This window comes from Neocloeon triangulifer, unplaced genomic scaffold (assembly GCF_031216515.1).
Source record: "Neocloeon triangulifer isolate White Clay Creek 2 clone unplaced genomic scaffold, ASM3121651v1 ptg000012l, whole genome shotgun sequence".
NCBI lineage: Eukaryota > Metazoa > Arthropoda > Insecta > Ephemeroptera > Baetidae > Neocloeon > Neocloeon triangulifer.
Window position 1 is genome coordinate 16,272,431 of NW_026775554.1, and position 25,448 is coordinate 16,297,878.

General features: G+C 37.5%; 2 protein-coding genes across 2 annotated transcripts in view; one reads left to right on the forward strand and one right to left on the reverse strand.

Moving 5' to 3' along the window:
• The window catches only part of LOC132196730 (tyrosine-protein phosphatase non-receptor type 13-like), an 83,280-nt gene that overhangs the window by 1,053 nt on the left and 56,779 nt on the right, over positions 1–25,448 (forward strand). Inside the window, exon 2 of the mRNA XM_059619563.1 lies at positions 23,245–23,356. Coding sequence (XP_059475546.1) covers positions 23,248–23,356 — 109 coding nt within the window. The 5' untranslated portion in view covers positions 23,245–23,247. The remainder of the gene's footprint in view (positions 1–23,244; positions 23,357–25,448) is intronic.
• Positions 518–2,068, reverse strand: LOC132197213 (uncharacterized). The gene is made up of 3 exons (XM_059620345.1): positions 1,959–2,068; positions 1,209–1,430; positions 518–907 (listed from the first exon to the last, which is right to left on the reverse strand). The coding sequence occupies exons 1-2, from the start codon at positions 2,040–2,042 to the stop codon at positions 1,227–1,229; spliced, it is 288 nt and encodes a 95-aa protein (XP_059476328.1). The 5' UTR covers positions 2,043–2,068; the 3' UTR covers positions 518–907; positions 1,209–1,226.

Here is a 25,448-nt window from a genome sequence, read left to right on the forward strand (position 1 = left end):
CGGATTTTATTAAATTTAGTTAAAAATAAAATTTTATTTTCTAATTTTTCAAACGTCTATTTCCAATTTTGCATTTTACAAAACAAATTTCATATTTTAAAATTTAATTATAAAATCTACTTCAAAATTATTAAAAAAAAAAAAACACCAAAATTTAAAATTTGCCCGCCCTTTTGTTTGAAGTTCCTCATGGAGCCAAAGTAAAACTATGTTTTAAAATTTAATAAATTTATTTAAAGCCACTGACTACCATTTTAATTAGATAATCACATATATTTCAATGAACATTTTAAATATTTTATCAACAAAATTAAAAATTGAACAATTTTTGTGAGCTTAAAAAAAAGTTTTAAAAGTCGGATTACATAAAAGTCCAGTAGAGAATCAAATTAGCACCAGATAAAAATAACTAAAATAGACCTATATGTATTATTGAGTAACAATGGCGGGAGGCAAAATAGCCGTGCGTCAAAATTGCATCAAACAAACTCGATTACGACTGGCGTGTGCGGCTTCCAGCACCTCAGGGGCTTCCACCGCACTTGTCCGCACTGGCAGAGTCCTGGCCTTTGCTAGGGGCCCGTTCCAGCGGACACACTTCTTCGAACTCGTCTTCGTCGTAGTGCATCATCGGCTTTTCCCGGAAGAACCGCCTCTCGTCTGGGGGCGGCTTGAACGAGTTGAGGGGCGGCAGGTCGGGGGCTTTCTCGGAGGGGTCGGGGCTCTTCAAGGGTGGGAGGCCTACGGCCTCAGGGACGGTTCTTCGCAAAAGCGCCGGGTCTTTCATTTTCTCGGTGAGGTGGTCCTTGAAGGCGTTGTCAAAGTACGCATTCATCACGCGCCACACGCCCGCCGAGTACCACCCCACGATGGCGATGGTCATGAAACCCTTAATCACCATCAAACCCTGCGAAAAAAGTACAAAAAGATTGGATTTGATTGATTTTTTTTTTAACAAAAGTAAAAATCTAAATTTAAAGAATCAAATTATGTTAGAAATTACTTATTCGATTTTTTATTTTTATTTGTTTTGCACTCAAATGCAAATTTTTATAATTTTCTGAACTATAAATTTTTTCGTAACCTGGGCGTGACAAAAATTGCTGGTAATTTTAAAAACTATTATAATTTTTTTTTTAGTAAAAACGAGGAAGTATTTTAAAAATATAATTATTTTTCATGTTCAAAATTCGAAATGTTCCACGTACGTGCATGTTTCTGTGTGTTTATTCGCCGTTCCAGTATTCAGAGGCAATGGTGTAAACGTTTCGAATGTGCGGCCAGGACATGGTGAGCACCACCATCAAGGTGTTGCACATGACAAAAAGTTTCATGTACTCAACTCCCTCGCCAGTTCGGAGCCAGCCGGAGAATCCAGAATTTTCCTCTTCCTCGTCGTCCACAGAAACGGATGGTGGTGTTGGGTTCACCTATAGAAATGGGTCTTTAGGCGTTAGGGGGAATGCATTAAGGTAATTAATTTTCATTAAAGCAAATTTTTTTATCAACAGCAATGGGGGCCCGATGCAACAATGAAATCAATTTTCATTGTTGGAGGGCCAATCAGAAGCGGTACTTTAAAACTGGTACCGCTTCTGATTGGCTAATAAAACATTTCATTGTTGCATCGAGCCCCCATTGATCAACAGCTAGAGTAATTCCTATTTTTAATTGTATTTTTTTTAAACAGGAATATCTCAAATATCTGTAACATCTAATTGTAAATAGTGTATAGTTGAAATTATTTAAAAAAATTTATTTTATTTTCAATTGATTGATTTAAAATGAACAAGAACAAATTTATTTTTTCAAGTTGGAAAACTAGCTTGAATATTTTTGATTAGGAATTTAATTTGGTAGTATTTTTTAATCCCTAAAAATTAAATTATTGAATATATTTTTTAATTTACAATTTTTTTTTCAAAGTATCGACGTTGAAGATTTTGTAATTTTTAAACCTGGGTTAGTTGCTGAGCGTAGGATGAAGAAGTGAGGATGGTGTTGGTGCTTTGGCCTCCTCGTCCCTTCACCGGTTTCTTCATGACTGACTCGACGCGGCGGTGTCCAGAAAAATCGCACCCGTCCGGCTTCTCAATCTCATCTAATTGGCTTTGGCCTGACGTCACTGCGAGTGGCGTCCGCGCCCTGGGAAAATAAAACGGCTGAAAAAATAAATAAGCCAACCTGTCGGTGGAAAGAGAGCAGAGGGTGTGTGGGAGGGAGGGCGGGAGGGCGACTGTGTGCGTATGTATTCAGTGTAATTTCCCTTGGCACTCGGTGAGCATGCCGCCAGGATTAATTAACGCGCGCGAGTTGAATACACCCTCGTACGCGCTCACAGGGTTACCAAATACACGTGTCTTCCGACAGGGAGAAAATCAGCACGATTCTTTTCATTGCAGTATGGTTTTCAGAAAATATCCAGAAAATTATAAAGTTATTAAATCAATATATTTAATTCAATTCTGTATGTAATACAAAATTTCTCAATTGTTCGGAAAAACAAAATCAATACAATTGAAATTTAAAATTGCAAATACGGAAGAAATTATGTACTGAAATGAAGTTATACATAAAAAAAGAAGGAATCAATCTTGTGATAATGGAACTGTAGATGAGACTACGAGCTCAAAATTTAAAGAGGGCAAAAAGATTTCTTAAATTTCTAACTGTTACAACTGGCATAATATTATTATCATCATAGACCGGCGGGGCTGTGATAAATTAGCGACTTGTGTATGGAGTCACTGTGTGAATGGAATTTATGACATTCTTTGGTTCGTTATCGTTTCCTGATAACACGAGTTGACCCAATTATCTCCCTTCTGTTTTGTAATGTATGAAGGCAAGCCACACAAAAGGAATGCCTCATTTACTCTTTATTGATTTTCCTTTCTAAATTTAATGACAAGTACATATAAATTTATGTTAATTTTTTTGCTTCAATTTTAAAAGAAATTTTAAATAATTGATTTCATATTTAAGAGTCCTGTTGATGAGATGATACACTTCCCATAATTATACAATTATTTCCACATTTCCAAAATTTTAATAATTTATTATTATCTATAGAACAGTTAAAACCCCGATTTTAAATTTTTTTTCAATCGTGAAAATTTCTAATAATCTACATAACATTTTACTCAAAATAAATTATTATGATAGGAATTTAAAACAAAGTTAATAGTTTAAGTTTTAATGGTGCCGTTTTGGGGATAGAATTCCCACCCCCTTAATTAAAGCTTATTATCTGAAAATCAATTTGGCGCATATTCATAACCACGAACCTCAGAATAATTAGAACGCGGCAACCCTAACCATCCTGTGTTTGCCGCAACAAGAAGCTGTCTGTGCTTTCACCGGTTTGTCTCTTTATCGCCGGATTACTTCCAGCCGCGTGCAGTAATACTCTGAACGAGCTTTATAATAACAACGCACTGCAAACACAATTCGCGATCCACGCACGGTGCGCCTCGCATTCAATTAGCGCCTTTGTGCCTCGCGCGTTTTCCCGGGGGCCGATTATTTGCCTCAAGTCGGGGGCCGCCTATCAATCTGCCTGATGGGCGCGCTAATTGAATCAAATCCCAGTTTTAGCCGCTCCGCCGAGTGAACGCACACCTGCTTCGCCAGATGAGCTTGTGCATGAATCGCTATTTTTTTTCACAGCCGTCGCTTTTTATTAACGCCCGCCGTCCTATTTCTCATCGAAAGTTCCAAAATTGATTTTGCGTGCATGTAATTAGACGCCAGATTAATGAGCCTTGAAGGAACACCTGTTTTTTGATAAAAGCGAAAAGAAGAGGAAACTGAGTTTCCAAAACACTTTGTCAATAATTTCTTTCATCACTAGTAGACAACAATTAGCACCAAGTAAGCACAATTTGATTAAATTTCTAGTCAAAACATTGAACCACGACATTAAAAAATTTTGATTGGCATTTTTGGTAACAGAATATTTAATTTTTTTTCAATAATCTATATAATTCAAGCTTTAAAGGTCAAGATTATAAACAATCCGAAATTATCTCATTTTATTTTTAGCATGGTTGAGAGCAGGTTCACAAAAGTAATCAAGAAAATGAACTTTATGCTTATTGTTAGCCACTAACTCTGCGCCGTCATTAAAATTAATGACCCAGAAAGAACTTTCCGAATTCCAGTCACTGGCAGGTGCAAACAACAAATTTTACTTGAGAGCTTTTACGGCCATTATCAGAGCGTGATTTCTTTCTGCGAGAACCGCGAGTGCCACAGAACTTTGCTCTCTCAGTTGTGCACCGACTATAATGTACCGCCGGCGGATAATGGACCAGAGCTGTGGATTCGCCCTCGTCGATCCGGAATAATGCATGGCCTGACTGTCTAGACTTTGACCACTTTTTCACCCTCTTTGCTGCAGAATTTTTAATGCACCGCCAGCGACATCCCATTGTTTATTGTGCTGTAAAAGAACGAGTCCTTTCTCCCTGGAACGAAGCCTTAATTAAAATTTATGGCCTGGAATAGAATAATGCACTGCTTTGCAACGGAAGCACAGAGCAATTATTTAATTAATTAAAATTTGCTGTGGGGATGTGAAAAGGTTGTTAATCAGGACGAATTTAATTTCAAAGGAAATATAAAGCTGATTATGAGCATAATTTAAAATAATATATTTTGAAAATGAATATCTATAAAGCGTTTTTCAATTTTAGTTCTTCATGATCTTCATTTAATTTAATTTTTTTACAATTAAATATAAGATAAGCTTTTTTTTTATTATTTCGGTTGATTTTGGCACCAATTATTCATCACAGGTATAAATTTATCAAACAAGAAACCAAATCTCTTTCCGATATTGAATCTTTTTGTATTAATTTTTTATAATTTAACACGCTCGATTTTCAAGAGGTCATAAATCATCTTGGATCGCTTTTTAGCAGCAAATTATCGGAAACTGAAGTAACTGACAGTAAAAACTATTGCTTTAGACACCCTGCTATCAATTATGCAGCACAATTAATCCATCTTGTCATTCGCACGTCTTCAAAGCCGATTGGCAAAATCTGCTTGAATGCAGCCAACGGAGACGTTGCATACCTCATTACCATTTTGCAAATCGCAGAGGTATCAAGAAGCGTCGACGTTTCTGCATCGCAATCGCTTTCTGAAAGGATTTCACACTGAATACATATAATATGCGATGCACCCTGTAAGGCCGACGCTTGCCTGCACCTGACGTGCCTCACTGGTCGCGATGAATGGGACGAGGGCGCGCACCAGCAGTCACACTTAATTGCTGCCGCAAATTAAAATATATCTCTCAACGTCACCCCCAGCAGGTCCAGAATTTATAAATAATTGCACACCGCTCAGGTGCGATTGTTGGTGTGAAAAATCGAGGCCGACGAGCTTCGATCTGCAGCAAAATTAATTAATTTCAAATGGCTTTGATAAATGAGGCCAGATTTGGTCATGCGATCATTACTTATAAATAAAATATTAATGATCTTATTAAACATTATTAAAATGAGATAATTTTTCCATGTTTAGTTAAAGAGAACAATTATTTGAATATTAGAATGATTACAAAAACTTAAAATAAATTGGAAATCGTTTTTTAAATTAATTCTAAAATAATACATGAAAAATGCAGTGAACTAAAATTAGATTGTATTATGAATTAATTTTTTTTCTGCCAATTAAAGACAAAAATTAAGTCATCGGATAATAATTAATATCATAGGAAAGTGGCATTAAAAAATGTATGCGTGATAAAATCTTGAGAGCAAATCTTTTTTTTTTATTAGAGTTTATAATAGACCTTCAATTAGCAATCATAATTTTTTTTAATAAAGGTCTGGAAACTATATTCGTAACATTATTTATAAAAAATGTTGAACAGGTCATAATTTTTTTTTTTTTTAAGAATTGATTTTTCCACAGAAAATATCTTTCAGCCAACCAATATTTTTTCAAACTGCAATTGAATGCTTTAGTTTCTGATCGGCTCGATTTTTTCTTCCATTGTAAAAATTTCATTGGCTCTGTTAAATCCACTTTATAGTTCAAAGTGCAAGTAAACGTTGAATAAATTTGAACAGAGTTAAAAATTCAATTAAATGAACAACCTTTTCCTCTCTGGAAGTCGTAATTCAAACTGGCAGTAAGAATAGGAGGTGCGGCCACCCCTACATAAATTTCTAATCACAGACGCCTCGCAAATCGCCCCCAAAGCCGGGTTCGGACGTAAATTTTAGTGCCGTGCTTCTTTTTACAGCCGGCAGAGAAAAGGATACTTGAGCCAGAGGATCGTCTAATTGAGCAGCGGGTCGAGAGCCACTGTTGCATGTAGTATGACGTCTTCAATTACAACCCCCACAGGCGTCTGCTAATAGAGTGTCGGTCTAATAAAATAGAGCGGCCGGTCTCGGCATTGCATACATACATCTCCGTCTATTTTATTTGACGTCGGCAAACAGTCTGAAAAACGTCAGAGTGCATCGGCCGAGATCGATGGCGGCACATGCGCCCCTAAATTCATCCCTTAAAACTTTCAAATTTCTATGCTTTTTCCCCACAGACAGAAACTCCCAAAATCCTCCTCCGTCTTGTGTGAGCGGGAAATTAATTTCAGGCCTCGACGAAATTAAAACGAAAACGGCTGGGGTTTTTACTGCCAGTCGTCTTCGGTGTGACGTCATTGGAGTGACGTCACCGGCATCAATAAGAGCAGCCCTGGCACCCCCTTGCTTGCGGTCTAATTCTGCAGACAATACTCGCATTCCCAGGCCTAATTTTCGTTTGTGTTGAGGATGGGAGGATGGGCTGTGTAATTACAAAGAATGGAGTCGTCCCACTTTTTCCATTTCCTCATTTTTGCTGCTCGAAATATTTGTTTCCGATAACGACCTAATTATTGGTGTTGCTTTATCAAGAAGGAAATCCTCATAGCTTTTTATATCCTCTGTAGTTGACGGGACCCTAAAATAATGATGCATAAATAAATTTTTTATGTAAATTATTAAGTATCAAGTTACTTTATTCTTGCAGAGCATTACAGTTTTTTGTCTGCACTATACCTTAACTGATTATAAAAATTCTGAAATTAAGAATCTTACAACTGCGTTTTTTTATCCCGAAATTTGATCATGAGAGTTGAAATTTTCACTCCAATTTAGTTTCAAACGTGGTGTTGATATTTATGATGAATTTAATCCTCATCAAATTTACTCCGAGCTGTAAACGCTGACTTTGAGCAAAGATTATAAAGCAGCTTTGAGCGTTGATCGCTTTCCATAACAAGCGTATAAAATCAATTTCAAGTTTGCCCATCAGCGCCGAGTTTCCTCGCTGCACAAAAGCATCAGCAGTTGGAAATTTGCATCGCTTGACGCCGCCGACCTCAACAGAATTTCTATCCGACTAATTCTCGCGGCAGGCGTTGCAAAAATTAAAACGATCGCTGGCAAAAAAAAGTGCAGGATGAATTATTCATGGACAGACGAAGAGGTGCTCTTAGAGCGCTCGGCGTGTGTCCGCCGGCGCATTTGCATGAAAACAATTTTTGAGCGCTGCTCTTATGAGGGTGCGCAGACGAGAGTGTGTTTTGCAGCAACAAGCGACGATGGATGGGCTGCCGAGCAAACGACTTTTCGATTTTGCAGACGCATCCATCAGCGTGGGCCATTATTATTTCACACACATGCACGCCGTCGACACAATAATTCTCGCATCATCCCAACGTAATATCCTCCCTTCGCCCGGAGATACATTCATGATTAGCGCCAAAGCTGCTGCAATTGCAAACACAACTTGTCTCTTTGTTTGATTTGCCAGCAGTGAAATTGTGCTTTTTATTCCACTGTGCAGTTATATTCTACTTTTCTCTTTCAACTTTAAATTAATTAAAAGATATCGGGAAAAAATGAAAAAAAAAAACATAAAATAATATAAACAAACTTATACACAAATACAAACTTTTTAATTTATAGAAAATTATTTGCATATTAAATTTTTTTTAATAACATTGAATAACTGATTTATGTGAAGCTTGATAGAATTGATAAAAAACACAACATGTAAATGTAATTAATTAAATGAAAATTTAACTGCTTGAAAATTAAGAAAAGCATTCAAATAAGTAATAATAAGTAGGTGTTGATGAAAGTTGCGGCAAAATTTATTGGAAGTTGAATGAAGATAATATTTTCCTTTCTCTAAAAACTTAGCGTGTCAAAATTAAATAAAATACAGTTCCGGATTTTAAAGAAAAAGTTCTTCAAAACTTTGAGGGTGAAATTAATTGGGCATTATAAAAATTAGTCCCTCGGGAACGGTGCGGATTGCTATTCTTGTTCTACCTTTGTTTTGCGTGTCTGGGGGATCTAGTCGCAAATTTATGGCATTCGCAAAGCCCCACTGTTCAATGGTGCGTGGGAAGCTGCGGTCTGCACGTGAATGTCTGCTAGATTTTCGCACTTCGCCCAAGACGACGGCTGAAGTCTCTCGCTGCCGTGTTTACCCACACCTTGTCTGCGTTGAAATTTATGCGGTCTGATGTTAATTTTCTAAATTCCTGGAAAACATTAGCAAAGAAAAACCGCTTATACAGACCATTGAATAAAGAGATAAATGGAAAATTTAGTGCTGTCTTGGAAAGATACTGAAAATGGCCATAAAATTTTTTTAAAGGAGTTATCTTATTTTTCTTGAAGTCTTATTCAGAATTAAAATAATTTATTATGTGAAATGGATGTTAAAATTTTATTGACTACCCTGAAGATAATTTTTGGAAACTAATGGTTTTCGTCCAAAATGTTTTAATTTGACAACAAAATTTAATTTCACTTCACATGAAAAAAGGAAAAATATTGAGTTTGCAAACAATCAATTCTAATTTATTTGTAAAATTATTTATCATACAAATAATTTTACTTTCAACTCATTAGAGTGCATAAAGTAACAGCAAACATAAATTATTTATAACTATTATAATTTATTTCATCGGAAGCTTTAAAACCAGTTTATAAAACGATATTATTAAAATGAACTCCAGGATCTAATCACATTTATTTTGGTGTTTGCTGTGTCTGCACTGGTTTTTCATCTTCTTCACTGCTCCAGGGCAATCTCTTTCTCACATGCCGTCGCAAGTAAGCCACTCTCAAGTCGACTACATTCGGAGAACTGTGCAAAAGGCAAATATTAATTTCCACAGCGGCAGCCATTTTAAATTGCCGGCTCGCGGGGGTGGTTAGGGAGACTTTCTCTTTCTCAGTCTGTCGGCCGTTCTTGTTGCCATTAACTAAATCGTCGGTGCTCGGCGGATTGCACGTCTTGTTAATGTCAGAGGGCAGCGAGCGATAATGGTGGTGAATCGGCGAACGGGGGCGGCCCGATCGAAGTGTAATTTGGTTGTTCAAACACCGCTCACATGTGATGCGGGAGAGGTCATGCAGAAACCCGGATGGAACCGAATCTCTTTAGAGTGTTGCGACAATTCGCGCACACCCGCTTTTATTTCCTTCTCCTTTGCGACCCTTTGTGCGGGGCGTTCACACCTACCTATCAAGAAAATGAGCTCCGTCCGTGTTTTGTTCCCTTTTTCGGCTCCCTTTCGTGACTCCTCGAGCCTGCCACTTTCCGCCTCTGGCACTCGCGCGCGGTTTGTTTTTGTGGCGTTTAGTGGGGGCAATTTTCTCTTCTCTTGGATGTCGAAATTATTAAAAACCGCCTGTGCGTGTACAAGCCCGGTACACATACCCCTTTCAAAAAGAGAGGCTTGAATAAATCCACAACGCCGTGACGAAATTTTGACAGAACGAGTTGCCAGATTTGACACAGCGGCTTTGATGCTCACTTTTTTTTACTTTTCCTAACCCTTATAACGTTGCAGATAATATTTGTACACGTTGTATTTTTATCATCATTTATTAAAAACACGACATACGAAAATGGTAATATAATTACAATATAATTTACCTAAAATTAAAATGCTGTATTTCTAATGGTTAATTTTTTTTATAATTTCTTGAAATATTATAGGAAAATTTGCTTTATTTTCCTGGCACTCAAAAACAGGTTTATTGAGTTATTTGCATAAAGCGGGACTATTGTAAATATGGGATTTAAAAAAATTTCATCTTTCAATGTTGGGTTCCAAATAAATTTAACGAAATCTGCGGTTGTGAAGATTGGCAGGTTCCCTTGTGGATCATTTTATAACTCAATCCACCACAAATATACCCGACTTCAGTTTTATATCTTCAACAAAAATAACAAGTGGCAATAATAATTGTATCACAAACGTTCGGCTAACCATTTATATGCAAATTGCACGGGATGAAATCAAGACTGTGGGGGTTGCGAATTCAATTAGAGCTGAATCGCGACTGGGCAAACAAGTTCGTCAAGCGTGCAGAATTATTGCAGCTCGGGCGTTTCATTAAACGCTCCCGGGAGGGTCGTTCGGCGTGATCGAGCGTTTAAAAATTTGTTGCCCCATAAAGGAGGCACCCCGTTCGCTCGGCAGGTTATCATCGCTCGGGCGGACCTAATGGCTTTCGGCGTCAGTCAATATTTCACGCACCAATAAAAAGTGACGCGTTCGTCGCGCGAGAAGAGTCGAAAGTGCGCGTTCAAGGAGCTGCGAAATTTCGAAGAGCCAAAGAATTAATTCGCAGCAGGCGTCGTTTCATTTCCGAGGCACTCCATTACGTAACGCACGCTTTAATCACGCACGTGCTGATTATGGACGCTTCGCACCTGCCGCTTTGGCGCAAAATTATATACATTTCGGGTCGTACACACGCCGTGTCTAATTTATTGCCGAGCTCATTTTACTGCCGACCGTGAGGGGGTGGCAGGGAGGATTGCGAATGGAATATTATTATGAGCCTTGTTGCCGCTGCAGAAACTCATCATAAAAGTTATGCTCCATTTTGCACCCCCCGACGTTGCGAGAGAGCAAAATTAGGGGGCTTAACGTGTGTGCGAGAGCGCGTGCAAATTGCAATTTGAATAAACGGTGCTCTTCAAAAACGTCCTGAATTCACGTTGCTCCGTGTGACGAGCAATTTACTCACTCGGAGTGAACTATTGGAATTTGGGAAAATCATCCGAACTTAGAATTGTTTAAATAATTTAAAATAACTAAAATGTTAGACATGTAGACATAAGTTTTGGAATGAATTTTTATAATTTATATTTATTAATCTTCAATTTGTTTTTAATAGAATTTGAGAGATTTTTTTCTATAATACTGAATATATTTTTAATTAAATATAAATCCGAATAATACACATAGAATGAATACACAATAACTTACAAGATTCACAATGCACTATTTGTTCTCAACTGCTTTATCTTGGACCGCATATTCTGGTAGACAAGCCGCTGAATTAATTAAACACGAGAATTTATCGCGGTAAGTCGGCGAAAGTGCAGTAGTCGCAAATCATGCCGCCCACGGGAATCGTTCCGCGAGCTGCAATTCGGCCGGAGGGGTTGATAGGGCTGAGGGTTGTTCTCGGTGTTTGCCGAAAACGGTCTCGTTGCGTTTCGCGTGCTGCCTAGTTCCGGTGGCACCGAGGTGGAAAACTTGTAATTACAGGAGCGAGGAGAGTTAGGACCGACCCACTTTCTTCTGCTCACCGAGAAAATTGTTATTTCGCGGAAATGGCGGAGCAACTTTCGGGATACATTTGAATTATTTACAACCGCGCTTAATGGAAGTTGTAGAGGTGAAAAGTGCATGAAAAATATTCTTACAAGGCACTAAAACAACAAAGTAGAGATTGACCCCGGGAGATGTTTGCTCATATAAGTTAAAATTTAATTATTAAAATTAGAAAGGCCAGAATAATTTTACTGAAATATAGCTTAAAAAAATTGCAAGAAAATGTGTTTTAAACTAAACTGATTTTTTACCTAGTTGATTGATATTTTTTTTAAAGGCTACTTGGATTAATAAAATAACTTTTTCTGAAACTACAAACAACCTCTGAAATCTAATAGAAGTCGAAAATCCCTCCGCCCTGTAGTTTAAATCGCAATGTAATTTTAGCCTCCTGTGAGACTGTTTTGCGTTAGCCCAAGTAATATCTCTCTGCGGCGAACCTAACTCGGCGAGTAGGGCGGGTGTCATGTGTCTTGCGCCAAATTCCAATACTCGCAGCTCCAAAGGAGCACTAGACCACCCGCGTCCTGGGCCTTTGTGCAAAGCCAAGCCCCACTTTTTATTGTGCCCGCAAGTAGGTTGCGTTGATGGGAAGCCCTTTAGCCTGCCTCCCTGTGTGCAGTTTTAAATTTGCAGCTGAGGTACACGCGCGGCGAGGCAAAAAAAGCACAACGGGATCGATGGAAGACACTTATGGCGGTAGCAACTTTTGTACTTTTAATGCGAGGGAAGTTGGTCGCCGCCGCTGTTGCTCAACAACTCTCGTTGTCGTCGGCTTGAATCGCATTTATAACCACAAAAGAGCCGAGTTGCTTCATCTTTTTACTAGTCAGATAAATTTTTATGCAAATTTTTAATAGAATCACTTTTATGTGCGGAAAGTATAAAATCGTTACATTTTTAGTTTTCTTCAATTCAGAAAAACATTATCAGTAAATAAAAGTAAAATATAAATGATAATATTTTTTTATGGAAATTACAAAATATTGGAAAATCTTAATTCGTCAGAGGATGGACTTCCAAATTTTAACCTGTTGGTAGTTCCTTTCCAAATCACTTATTCAATTCCTTTTTTAAAATTATTTTGTCAAATTTTAATGATTTTATTTATATTGTTATAGAATGAATGAAATTATTGGTTCGCTAAAACTAGAAACTAAAGTGCTAAAAATTATGAAACCATCCAAGCCACTGGATTTTTGAGTAATATTTTACTTTTTACAAAGTTGGAGATTTTGTTTTCTAGAAGTTCAATTGCAAATTAATTCTTAATAATTGTAGTTTTCATTCCTCTTGTTTTGTTTCTGCTGATTTTTGCACCAACTTTCCAAGAAAGACACAAATAAAGTAGACATTAATCAAGTAGGGACGTTAATGAGTAGCCTTGAAGATGATATCAGATGAATCGCACGCGGGCCGAAGAGAAGGGTTCGAATGCCTTTGTTTCCGTTTTAGTGGCCACGTAGTAAAAAGAGATAAGGCCGTAAAACAGGGTAACGCTCGCGGTTTTTGCTGCACATAACTCTTGTTTACTCCCTGCATCGTTGCGAAAGTTTATCTTGCATCGATCTTCACTTTGCGTGGAATAAATTCCAGCATTATGGGCGAGAGATTTAGATTGTTGTGCAGCTCTGACTGGCACACGCGCGCGCAATAATAATGGCAGCGAGACAACAGCGGGAAAATCATCATCATCGCACAAACCTACACATCCATCAAGCGCCTGCAGCTGTCGGCGGGTATGCAACCCGCCGGTCACGTAGCGCAAACAAAAAGCTACGCCAATCGAACGAACCAACCAGTATTATACATCGACGGACTTCCTGCTATGCCGTCGTGTTCCCAATTGCGTTGCGAGAACCACGATTTAATCAGCACCTGCCACTCAAAGGGGCTTTGCGCCAACAGCTGATAAGGGAATGAGTTAAGGAGCGACGCGAATAATGGCCCAAAACATGATTTTCCTTCTATGCGGAAACAAAGGGATCAGAGGCGGTTTCATTTGAAGCAGATGGAACAATTCAACATTTCCAGTTCATAAAAATACTCTGATCAGGATTGTGGGATTGAGTTTTGTCATATGAATTTTACCGATTCAAGTTAAGACGTATAATTTTTCTTTTAAACAGTGAAATGGAACCTGTTACAATGCAAAAAATTAATTAGACTCATAACCGGAAATTTGGTGGAAAAATTTCTATTTAAATTTTAGCTTACTTACTTTATTTTATTCACCATTTCATATAAAAAGTAAGATAAACCGGTCTCAAACGGGTTTAGGTTTTATTTCAAGCAAAATAATTTAGTAAGCCAGTTCAAAAATTTTGCTGCCTTTTTATCAGAATGCTTAAATTCTTTTTAACAACTTTTAAAAACTTATACATCTTTTGTTTAACACTGGAGCCAAGAGAGGGTTCAAAAAGTGCAATTATGTTGATTAAATATTTCATTTTTTTTGCATTATATTTGTGTTAGAATTAATTTAATTATAAAGTAAGTGACAGATTATCTTTTTTTTATTTGAATGTACATATTTTGGAATTTGAGTTTGTGACAGGCTCGAAAATATAAATTTCAAAGCATCTCTTTTAATTAAAAACGCTGGCTTTGCCCTATTTTTCCTTTTTACAGATGCAATATTGAAAAGACTCATATTTTGGTCAAGAGCTTAAAAATTTTGCAATCAACGTAAAGCAGATTGCGGCTCTTTGTGCGAAAATTATAATCGGCCCACCGTGGCCAGACGCGACATTTTTCATACCAAGCCACAAAGTTGCAACATTTCCCTCCACGCCGGTCGCATTAGTGCCCGAAACGATTCGCTCTTCAGCCCGTTGGGACCAGAGCGAGCAACGCCAGCTCGGCTAAAAAAACGAAAAAAAAAATGCATGAGCTGTAATTCGAAAATGAATAAACCAGAGCAGGTTTTGATGCGATTTTGTGTTTGTTCTGGCGGCGAATTCCGAAGCTAAGTAAGAAACTCTGAGCGACGCATTCCAGCGTCGTCAGTTATGCAAGATGAAGCTCTCAATTTGCTCCTCCGCAGAATTCCGCGTTGTTCGGCAAACACACACGCCCTCGCTCTCACGGTTAATACGCGGAACCGCCGCTCGGCAAACAAGAAACGCGTGCGCCCGCATGCTCGCCGCCCTCTTTAAACGCGAAACAATTTTGGCTCGTTTCCATTCTAGGTGCTCTCGAAAAAACTGCGAGCCTTGTGACGACCGAAATTTCATAAAGGTTTGTCCAATGACAAACTGTGCGCTCATTTTTGTCGCGGCAGATGACATAATGAGTAATGGCGTCGACCACTTTCGTCTAATGGAAAATTGATATTAAAAGCAAACAGCGTTCACGGTGGAGGGCATTTTACTTGGAAATTAGCCGGGTTTTCGTTCTCGCCGAAAGCAAAAAATTCAACGGAGAACAGAAAAATTTGCATGAAAGAGATAACATTTTGATGTCTTATAAAAATGGCAATTCCGTTAATAGAATGTTAATGAAAAATGAAAATGGATGGGTGATGGCAAAAGGTCAAATTTTGTATAATGGAAATTTTATCTTACAATGAGTCTTATTTTTATTTTATTAATTAATTCACTTTCTTGCTTTTATAAATTTTGAACAAAAATATCTGACAAATAAATTTCAATTCAATCTATTCAATAGAGTGTTTTTTTTTTAATTTTGTATTTTTATTTCAATTTGAAACAAATTTACTGGGAAAAACCTAATATTCTATTTTCTTAATGACTAACACTCTTATGACTTTGTTTTATCATAAACCCACTTTTACAATTAGTTGTTTGACTTTCTCAGACATAATCCGTTTCACCAGTATTTTCATTACTCGCGACACTCTCTAAAGGAGCAACTTGCATGCTCTGCAGCATAATAAATTAAACAACTTGTCTCGGTGCTCGGCGTTAATACGTGCAAAGTCTTCGCCTCCGCAACAGCAACAAAACTACAAGTTCGAACATCATCCTGCCAACTCGGCACCAAACTCGGTCTCGATATTCTGCAAGCGAATCAACTTTTAATGACATTTATACACACATCGTCTTCGCCACTCCAAGAGCGGGTTAAGCGTTCTCCTCTGGCGCTCATCTTCATATATTGCCTCTTCTTTCAACAGGCACTTGACGTGAGAAAGCAAATTAATCTATTTCAAAGTCCTCCCACAACTCCATGGCATGTGTGAGAACAATCTGCAAGATTATGTTTTTGCCTTCCTTGATCCAGTTTCATATTTTCAATCATAACTGGGGAGCAGATTTTTAGATATTCAGATTCTGGAAACAAAATATTGTTAGAATTCTTTTTTAGGTAAAAAAGTAAAAGAAAATTAAATAATCCCAATTATACATTATTTAATTAAATATATTTGTGTTGATTTAATTGGATATGTTTGATATCTTGTAAATAATAACAAATTGAGCGTTATCTTTTTAATAAAAAGTTTGAAATTTTAATTGATACATTTTTTTTTAGCAGGAAACAAATTTGCATAAGAATTTGATATTTAAAAGTTTAATTATTGAAAATATTAAATACTTGTTTGTATTCAATGAACGGGGTTTTTAGATGGAAATTTCGAAACTAAACATTTCCACAGCTATGATTATTTATAATTTATTTTATTACCGCTTGAGTAAATATTAAATTTTTGATAAATATTTTTTTAAAATCTACTGCAAATCTCATCCCTGAGAAAAAAATAATCTTTTTGCGCGACATAAGCGCTTGTCCTGACGAAGCCTGTTCTTCCCAAGAGAGACTGAGATGAAAACTCGGTCAATCACCGTGCACAGATCAGCGGCATTAACAGAGTCAGACTTTAAATCCGCGAGCAAGACAGCAGCTGCGCTTAATCAAAACGGGGGCAATTAGCGTGTGTCGATTTTCCGTGACGTGCCAATTTAAACTTGCGCAGGTCGATACTGGTGAAAGGAACATTCTTGCAGGGCGTTTGCAAACTTTGGTCATTATTTCGCGTGCCGGGATATTTGCAGATAAAGAGAGACGAGCTAATGCTCTCGCACCCACCCGCGCCGAAATCAATGCGAACATCAGGCTTGAAAGGGGAGATAGATAGGCCGGCTGAGGCCACCCTTAAAGACCCGCCGCCGATAACAAATGCATTAATAAAACATGCCTGTTGCCTGCCAAAGACGGCCGCCGCCTTTTTCACCCCGGGGCAGTGCAAGAGACACGCGTTTTTGCCGCGATAGGCAAATCCCAGGTGCGTCAAATGGATTTCCATTAATGTGTTGCCGCGGGTCGAGCCTGCTGCTTGTTCTCCAATGACGGCATCAATTCCATTTCCGACGCACAATGTGTTTGTTCGCAGCAGGAAATTAATTTTCTCCTCGTTGAAAGCCTCATAAGTATTATTCAATTGGAGAGAAACTTGATTGCGACACCTTTGAATGCCGAAGGAATTGAGAAAAGTTGGTAACCTTTCAACTATGAGCAAAGAAAGGAAAGTGATTTCCAAGGTTCAAGCCATATTTATGCAATGCAATCAAGTACAATCAGAAGTCGGTGAGCATTCATAAATTAATTGAAATAGTTACTTAATTAATTTATCAATGGGAAATTTTCCTGGAAAATTATTTTGCATGTTCAATTTTTTTTAATTCATAGGCAACGAGGCAGGTTTATTTATTTATTATTTCCACTTATTTCTATATTCAAACAAACAAATCCATACTAAGTTTATCCTAAAATTATTTCAATAATCCACTATTATAAATTTTCTAAATTACTGTAACAATAAAGATGTACTTAAAATATAAATATTACTTTTGAATGAAAATATAAAAATTATAAACTGTTCAATTCGTTTCAGAAAAAAAATCGATACAAATTTCTTATCTATAGATAACGAATTTCCACTTCGTTTTTAAAAGGCTTAGGCCTTTTGTAAAATTGCTTTCATCGCCTCCAATATAATTTATGGTTACGTAGAGAAACAAATGTATTTTTTTTAATCTTTTCATTAACATAGTTGTAGTGTTTATCAACTGGACAAATCTTATTGTTGCATTTGCATTGCAATATAAAATATTATGAAAAAAATTTAATAAGTTTGAATACTTTCCTAAAAGGTTTTAGTACATTTCAGACATGGTTGTCTCATTTTTCATGCAATTTTGCGAAATAAAATTCAGTGTTGAAGATTCTAGAATGTTCAATCTGAATTTATTGGATTCCGCCAAAAATCTATCAATGAAAAAAATTTATAACCCACTTTGAAAGTTGAAATTTTTACCAATTCCATAAATCTAGATTTTTCATATTTGGCCGGAGTTCATCATCAATCTCCCAAATTCAACTCGTTTTTACGCTTGAAAAACCGCAAAGGAACGTGACACCGTCAGGGTGGTTTCACTCGAGCGGTCTGTCATTCGCAGCCGTCGAATTTCTCACTTGCCGAAATCCAACGCCGCAAATAATTCGGCGACGAAAAAAAACGGGGGAAGAAGTTTTTGCAAGTCGCACATGCACGCACGTTCGCGCGCGAGAGAGAGGGACGATAACAAGCTGCGCGATATTTTAATCCCTCTGGGCCGGGCTGGCGAGGAAGTGAGCGGGGGTGTTCGCCACCCCCGACGCACCCCCGCGCACACTCGGCGGCGGCGGCTTGGTGGGTTTTGGCAGCAGCAGTGATGGCCTGACTGCGGGCTGGAGAACATGCGGCTGGCGCTGCTCATGTTCGACGTCGTGTTTCTGTTCTTCCTCTTCCTGGTGGGGGTGTCGTGCCTCGTCTACTACCTGCCCCCGCAGCCCCCCAGGACGCCCAGCTACCTGATCGTGGCGCCGCGCCGCCCCGACGACGAGGCGCCGCCGACGCTGCACAGACACTCACCTGTTGAGGACGTCTGATGTGCTGGATGAGGGACCAGACAGTGCCTGGCCTGTGATAACCGAGAGCAAGGCCCAGCAGTGCTATGTGTGTGCCGAGAGCAGAACTTGACGGGCGGGCTGCCGAGGAGGCCGCCGAGGGGTCCCTTTCGGGGGTGAGGCTGCGCTTGAGCCAGGTTGCGGCACACGTGACTGCACTGATTCTTACACTTTAAGCAATTAGAATGATTGGTTCAAATGAAAAATAATGCTGCTTCGGGAGAATTCAAATTGTTCACAGAAAGAAAGAAAGACTTGACCGGATTCCCTTTTTAGACATCCGATAAAATTATTCCCAAATGGTTACTGGAAATTTATTAAAAATCGTTCTTAAAAAGGGCTTCAAAGTTAAAAGTAAATCCGAAATGTTTTAGATCATTTGTTATTTGATATTGAAACAGTTTTAAGTTTATTGGCCCAAAATTCTCATAGGAATGAAAAGTTTTAAAAAAAATTTAACCTTTTTAAAATGATTCATCCCAAGTTCATCATGAAGACATATTTTAATAGCGACCCTTCAATATAAGAAAGAAAACAACTAAAACCAAATGGCCAGCATATTTCTTAAAAAATTATCAATATACCTTTTTTTCCAATTCCGGTTTAGAATAAGCTGTTCTTTAATATAAAAAATTTGTCGGATTTTTGAGAATTTGACCAAAACATGCAGCCGTAAACTTGTAATCTCTCTCATAAATGGAGGTAGAAATCAACACTTTGTATTTTTTGGCTCATTTTCCCCCACAATCTCTTTGGCGGTTGAATTGTAAATTAACACCGATTCCAAACCTGGTTTAATTAGAGATGTTCCCATCAGAAACAATCTCCGATTCAATCGTCCCCCTCGAATTTCCATATTAATTTACCGCGCCTCGCGTGTCTGATTGCGCACCAAAATCAAATTTCCCTCTGTGAACGAGCATGTACGGCAATCACGATTATTTGCCCCCTTTGCATTTGTCCCGAGGGCCTAAAGTGCGATAGTAGTTTCCATTAAGTAAACTAATTTCTGCCGGCGGCGCCGCGAAGCAGAGAGGAAACGCAATTAACTCCGCACTGATTATTTTAACTCGGTAAAACGAAGCGACTTTGTGCGAAGACGGGAATAAAATTAACAAAAGTCGAGATAAATAAAAAAAGAGAAATAGACACCAATCTTCCACTTAAAACAAGTATAATTTGTCAGCAGTCAATGAGATTAATCAATTCAGTCCCATGTTTGCCGCACGCAAATAATAAGAGATATACACGAGCTCTCTTTTTGGTGTTTATTTTTTAGAGAAACGGCTCAATTGACTGTAAGTGTTAGCCAAACAGAGAAAGGGTTACGACATATCCAGTGTTTGCGCACAGTGATGGCGCGCGTCGATGGGAAATATCGTATAAAATCACAACTTAATCCTCTAGATATGTGAATGTGCTAATTAGTTGTCGCTTCCGTTCAGCAAGTGGGCTTATACAGGCGTCGATTTTCACGCCGAACTTGAAACACTCGCAAACGAATGTATCAGTACATAATTATATCTATAAAATACAATTCCGAGCTGGGGGGAACGCATCTCGTAGCCTAATTAGCTTTCACGAGAATCGCGGGCTGCTTTAAAATGATGCACAAACAAACATCCGCGGCAGATTAATTTCCAGATTAGGCGCCCGCGGGGAATTCCGGCAGCAATATTACATGCATGGATACGTTATGACGTTAAATTTGAATTCGGCGCCAATTCTTGAAGATTGAAATAATTAAAAAAATTAAAAATCAAATCAAATCGCAACATAATTTTTTTATTACATAAATAAATTTTTTCACTAAAATTTCTTTAAAAAAAAAATGATAGAAATTAAAAAAATTACAAACGTAATTCAGATTTTTATTTAATGACTTTCAGGTTTGCTATTTTTAAGCAAATAATATGCTAGTTTAGCATTCATATTTTTTTTTTAAATTCACTGCACTTTTTCCATTCTAAAAAATTGGCGTCAAATTTGAATCTCAATGATATTGTTATATTATTAGTCAAGCATTACAGGGATTTTGTACCAATCAGATACTGTTCAGATAAACTTGATTTAACTTTTCAACTCTCGCAGTCGCTGTGTAAGGTGCTCAACTTTGCTCTGACGCAATCTAGCATTCGATTCATTATTCCCTTCATCGTCGGCGGCGGATTCGCTCAGTCCCGTGACCGGTTGGTTCGCCGTCACCATTCACCAGTCGTCTGTGTTTCGTTCGTCCGTGGAGACAGACAGACAGACACCGTCGCGTGTTGTTGTACCAGAAAGAGAAAATTAAGTGCATCGACCCTGGTGTCCAGACTAGAGATGCCCCTGCCCGAGGGTGGGCGGAGAAGGAATGCCTGGCGCGTGGCTCTGGAATTGTTGGCCGCTGGAATTCCTTTTGAAGGAGCGAGCAAATATTTTGTATAAAACTGACGACCACACACACACACATACACACACACATTGAACAATTTAAACACGCATAGCCTGTACACACGCGAGACAATACATTTTCAGTTTAAAGCAAGTTATTTGCGCCTTCTTTCTCTCATTAACCCTTTGGTGTGACGGCGTGATTTATGGAGCCGAAGGGTAGCGAGGGAGGGTTGTTAATTTTTTTTTCCATTGAGTGACGACGCTTGCCGTGGTTATTTATTGTGGTGGAGTTTTTTTTCGTTCAAAATTTAACGCCGACGCCCCCCGAACGCGAGATTTACGAGCTTTTGTGTAATGCTGCGGGGAAAATTAAATCGCTTTTGCTGTAAGGGATTCGCCGCTTGTAAGACGCTAACCAGATTTTTGGCTTCATTAATCACACTCTCGTTGGATTTGCGCTCCTTTGTGAGACTCATCGGATTTAATCAAAATATGCATCAGGCGCAGGCGATAATGGAAGCTAACGCTGTTCTTTCACAAATTCCCATTATGTTTGCAACATTTTGTAGAAAATTGTTTTCTAATTAAAAAAAAGATGAATTTTATTTTTGAATATTTGTGACAACATTAATTTTATTTTATATTTTATTTAAAAATTATTAGATCTTTTCAAGTTTAAATCATTTTTTTTTTTAAATTTTTAACCGCATTACACGTTTATTAAAATTGCTCTGTTGAATTGTAAAAGATTTTCAATTTTAATTGTTTTCAATTCGCCAACAATATATTTTTATTTTCTTGTCTACACATGAAGTTTTAAGAATATTTACCCAAAAAACTTTGTATTGAAATTGTTAAAGCTTCTTGTTTGATGCCATGTTGTAGCAGTGCAAAGATAATTATTTATCAATTGAATAATTATGTGTTTTTTTTTTATTGGAAAAAGATTTTTATTGTTTCAAATGAGTGGGAGTCAGGAATTTCCTTATCAAATGAATAATTAGAAGATTAAATAATTACAATTTGTCGGTTTTTGTGATGGTTTCAACAATACAATTATAAATTTCAAAACGTATATTGATGCATAGTATCATATTAAATGTATTGTGAAGGGTTTTTTCATGTGAAGCCCGCTCTTATATTTTTTAAATTTCTTCCAAATTAGAAACTGATTTTCCTTATTTTAAATGTTTAGTTATAATTTTCTTTGTCAAGATTTTAGTTTTTTTAACTTTATTATTTCTTTTAATCTCCAAACAAAAGTTATCCATGATAAAAAAAAATAATGATTCTCAAAAAAATACAAAGCTTCAATTTCAATTTAAGAGCATTTCATCCCAAAACGTATTGATAAAACCCTGGAATTTTTTAATATCAGAAAAACTTGCCCGTTCTGACATTTATTGCACACCGCAGTGTTGCAAAATTTCATTCTCCCTTTCACGTTGCAAACATCCGGAAATCGATTTTCGCGACGAGCAATATCGGCGCGAGGAATTTGTGCCTCTCGTTACGGTTATTATTAGTGCCCGGCCAGCGGCTTTTATTTACTAACCGCCTGATAAATAAACGGGCATTACACACCAGCGATCGATTCTCCGTCTTGGCTGCGGGGGCGTCGGCATTCCGCAAAGGCATCTCGGCTAATTGATTTAATCTCGTCCATGCAGATGCAGCGCCTTGAGAGTGAGATTTATTGTGTGGAGACCTAGAGAGGGGCGTCAATTTTCATACTTGCAGCATCTGGGTCTCAAAAGACGCCATTAATCAATACAAACGTGCATTTCATGAAAGGGAATATGGTGAAAGGATCTCGGTGAGAAAAATTGCAGTTTGATGCAGTTCCAGCATAATGGAGTCTGAATTGCTTGTTTCCTGAGAGCGGAAAAAATGTATAAGAACGTCGCTTTTCAATTCAAAAGTTCATGAAAGGGGAAAAAGGATATATAAAACGAGTTTTGTGCTTTGAACGACCTTACAAGTTAGGCCGTTTTCGTTTTTCTCCGGCTGAATGGTAATTAAATTTTCATCGCGAGCCGGAAAACGTTATGCCCTTAGGAGGGAAAAGAAAATTCCAATCTTGGGTCGGCGCAAAGTTGGCCGTTCGGCTCTGACTTATTTGATAAATTAACAACTTTTCTCTCCGGACAGATTTTTCACACGCCATATAATAACGTAAAAAGTACATTTTCCGGTTCGTGAGAAATTGTTTTTTTTTTCTGACGAAAGTTAGTTTGTCTCGTCTCTTGTCATCGGAAAATTGACTGCAGGGCTGATTGTGTTTTGTCCTGGCACAGAGAATGGCCGAGGTGTCGGTGGCAGAAGTGCTGGAGCTGCGGGCGAGCGACGCGCTGACCGAGCCCGAGGTGTGGAACTTGTTGCGAGGACTGCTGCTGGCGCACACGCAAGGTAAGTCGACGATTACGGATTACTTGCTCGCCGCCGGATTACGCGCCGAGGGACGCCAACGCTCGTTGCGTGCTGCCGCCGTTAATTGATACCCAGAATTAGCAAAAGAGCTGAGCGTTTTCCATTCAAAAAGCTACTCCTTTGATTATAAAATCGATTAAACAACTCTTGATTTATTTATTTTTTTAAAGTTGATTACTCGTTTCTAGATTTTGTTTAAATTTGATTGCAAATTGTCTATATCAGTTTCAATTTTTTTTACTTATATACAATAAAACCTTGATTTTTATCAAGTCATTTGACAATTATGTATAAAATTTGGTATTCTCCTGATGAACGGACTTTAAAAAGTCACATAATTCAAGTAAAAAAAAATGAGATTTAGTATTGAAGAATGTTGACTCGTGGGATTTTTTTTGTTAAGAAGTTGTTTTTAAAAAGCTATTGGCTAATAACCAATCATGAAAAGGTTCGTTATTAATTTACAGTCAGGCAACTTTCAACAAATTTTTCAAAGAAAATGGTTGCAGAAATAGGAAAAAAATATTTTATAGATAGAGATAGATGAGATTTTTTTTTTTTTTTTTATAGATGATCGCTTTTTTTATAAAAAAAAAAAATGAAACTAAATCAAACTAATCATTTTCCAGACTAGTAAGAAGGTTTTTTTTATATATTTTATTAACCTTAGGAATTGAACCGTTCTTTCTAACTAATTTATAAAAAAATCATTAGTTATTTTGAGCTAGGTCTGCTACATATTCAATTTTTCTATACCTCAATGGCCATTAATTTAAAATCAATTGTTTCACGTTGACCGCCAGAAGCATTGTTACGGTACTACACCTATTTTTAGAACATAACTGCTTTTTGAATAAAATGGATTGGGAAATGGATGAGGAAAAGCTCGTGTAAGCTTTGTAACATGAATGGCTTTAATTGTGGAATGTGGTACATGGAATATTAATTGGATACGGTGGAGAGGCTTTAAATAATATCCACCCACTCTAGATTTTTGAATTCTGTTTTGATCATACATTTCACTAATAAAAAGTATTGCAAAGGGGAGGATTTTATATAAATCTGCTCAGCAGAAAATTAAAATTTGCTTTTTTTGAAATGCAAACTGCCAAGGTTGTCAGAGAATTTTATTTTTTGTTAATATTTTTGTTTAAAATTTTGTTGATTTGTTTAAAATGGCGTATTTCACATAAAACTAATTTGGATTAATTAATATATAAATAAACTAAATAAAGAAAATTTTAAATGTTATACTTGCTTTAAGTAACTGAAAATTGATATTTTTTAAATAAAAAATTATAAATCTACCTGATTTTTCCAAGATTTAAAAAATCTAAACCTTTAATTAATACAAGTTTCTTATTGTAAAAGTCAATTTAAGGATTTCATAATTATTCTTTATCTTAAAAAGTAACAATTCTAAATTGACAAATATCTAATATTCTTTAAAAGCTGCTTTAGTTGCTATTTGATAAAATAATTTTCAATGAATAGACTTGCATGGTAAGTCTATTGATACCTTTATTGTTTGAGTTAATCTCGTAAGCCTTCAGGTTCAAGTAGAGAGACCAAAATAGCACAATGCAACTAACACGGTGTCGCACTAATCCGGCAAAATTAGTTTCAAATTCCTGCCTTTAGCGACAGCGGCAAGTTGCGGCGATAATCTTTCGACTACATAAACAACCAGGATTAGAATAAGTAAGGTGCGAGCGGCCGGGCAGTTGGGCTTACAAACAAATTCAGTTAGTCCGAAGTTGTTTGCGAGCCAATTAAACGAGTTGCGGCCGAAGCGAGCAGGCCTCGAGGACCGAATCAGTTGGAGCGACTGAATTTTGAGAGTTAGTGGGTTTCGCGGCAACAAAAGCCGCTGCCGGTGCTGCTGCGAATCGACGCAGATTAATAATCCTCTTTGACACAATTGAGCGACGCGCCGTGCACTAATTACTTCGTCAAACGGCGCGCTGGCTGGCGCTGATAATGAAGTTGGCCGGATTGTTATTTCATCGCACGCGGGCAGGCGGGCGGGCCCGATTGATTTTTAATTTATGCAAAGTGCTCCGTCCTTGTT

Excerpts from the sequence above, each read along its gene's own strand:
- LOC132197213 (XM_059620345.1), bottom strand. The coding sequence starts at position 2,042 with ATGAAGAAACCGGTGAAGGGACGAGGAGGCCAAAGCACCAACACCATC. Across the intron at positions 1,431-1,958 it reads ACGCTCAGCAACTAACCCAG|GTGAACCCAACACCACCATC; the intron begins GTTTAAAAATTA and ends CCATTTCTATAG.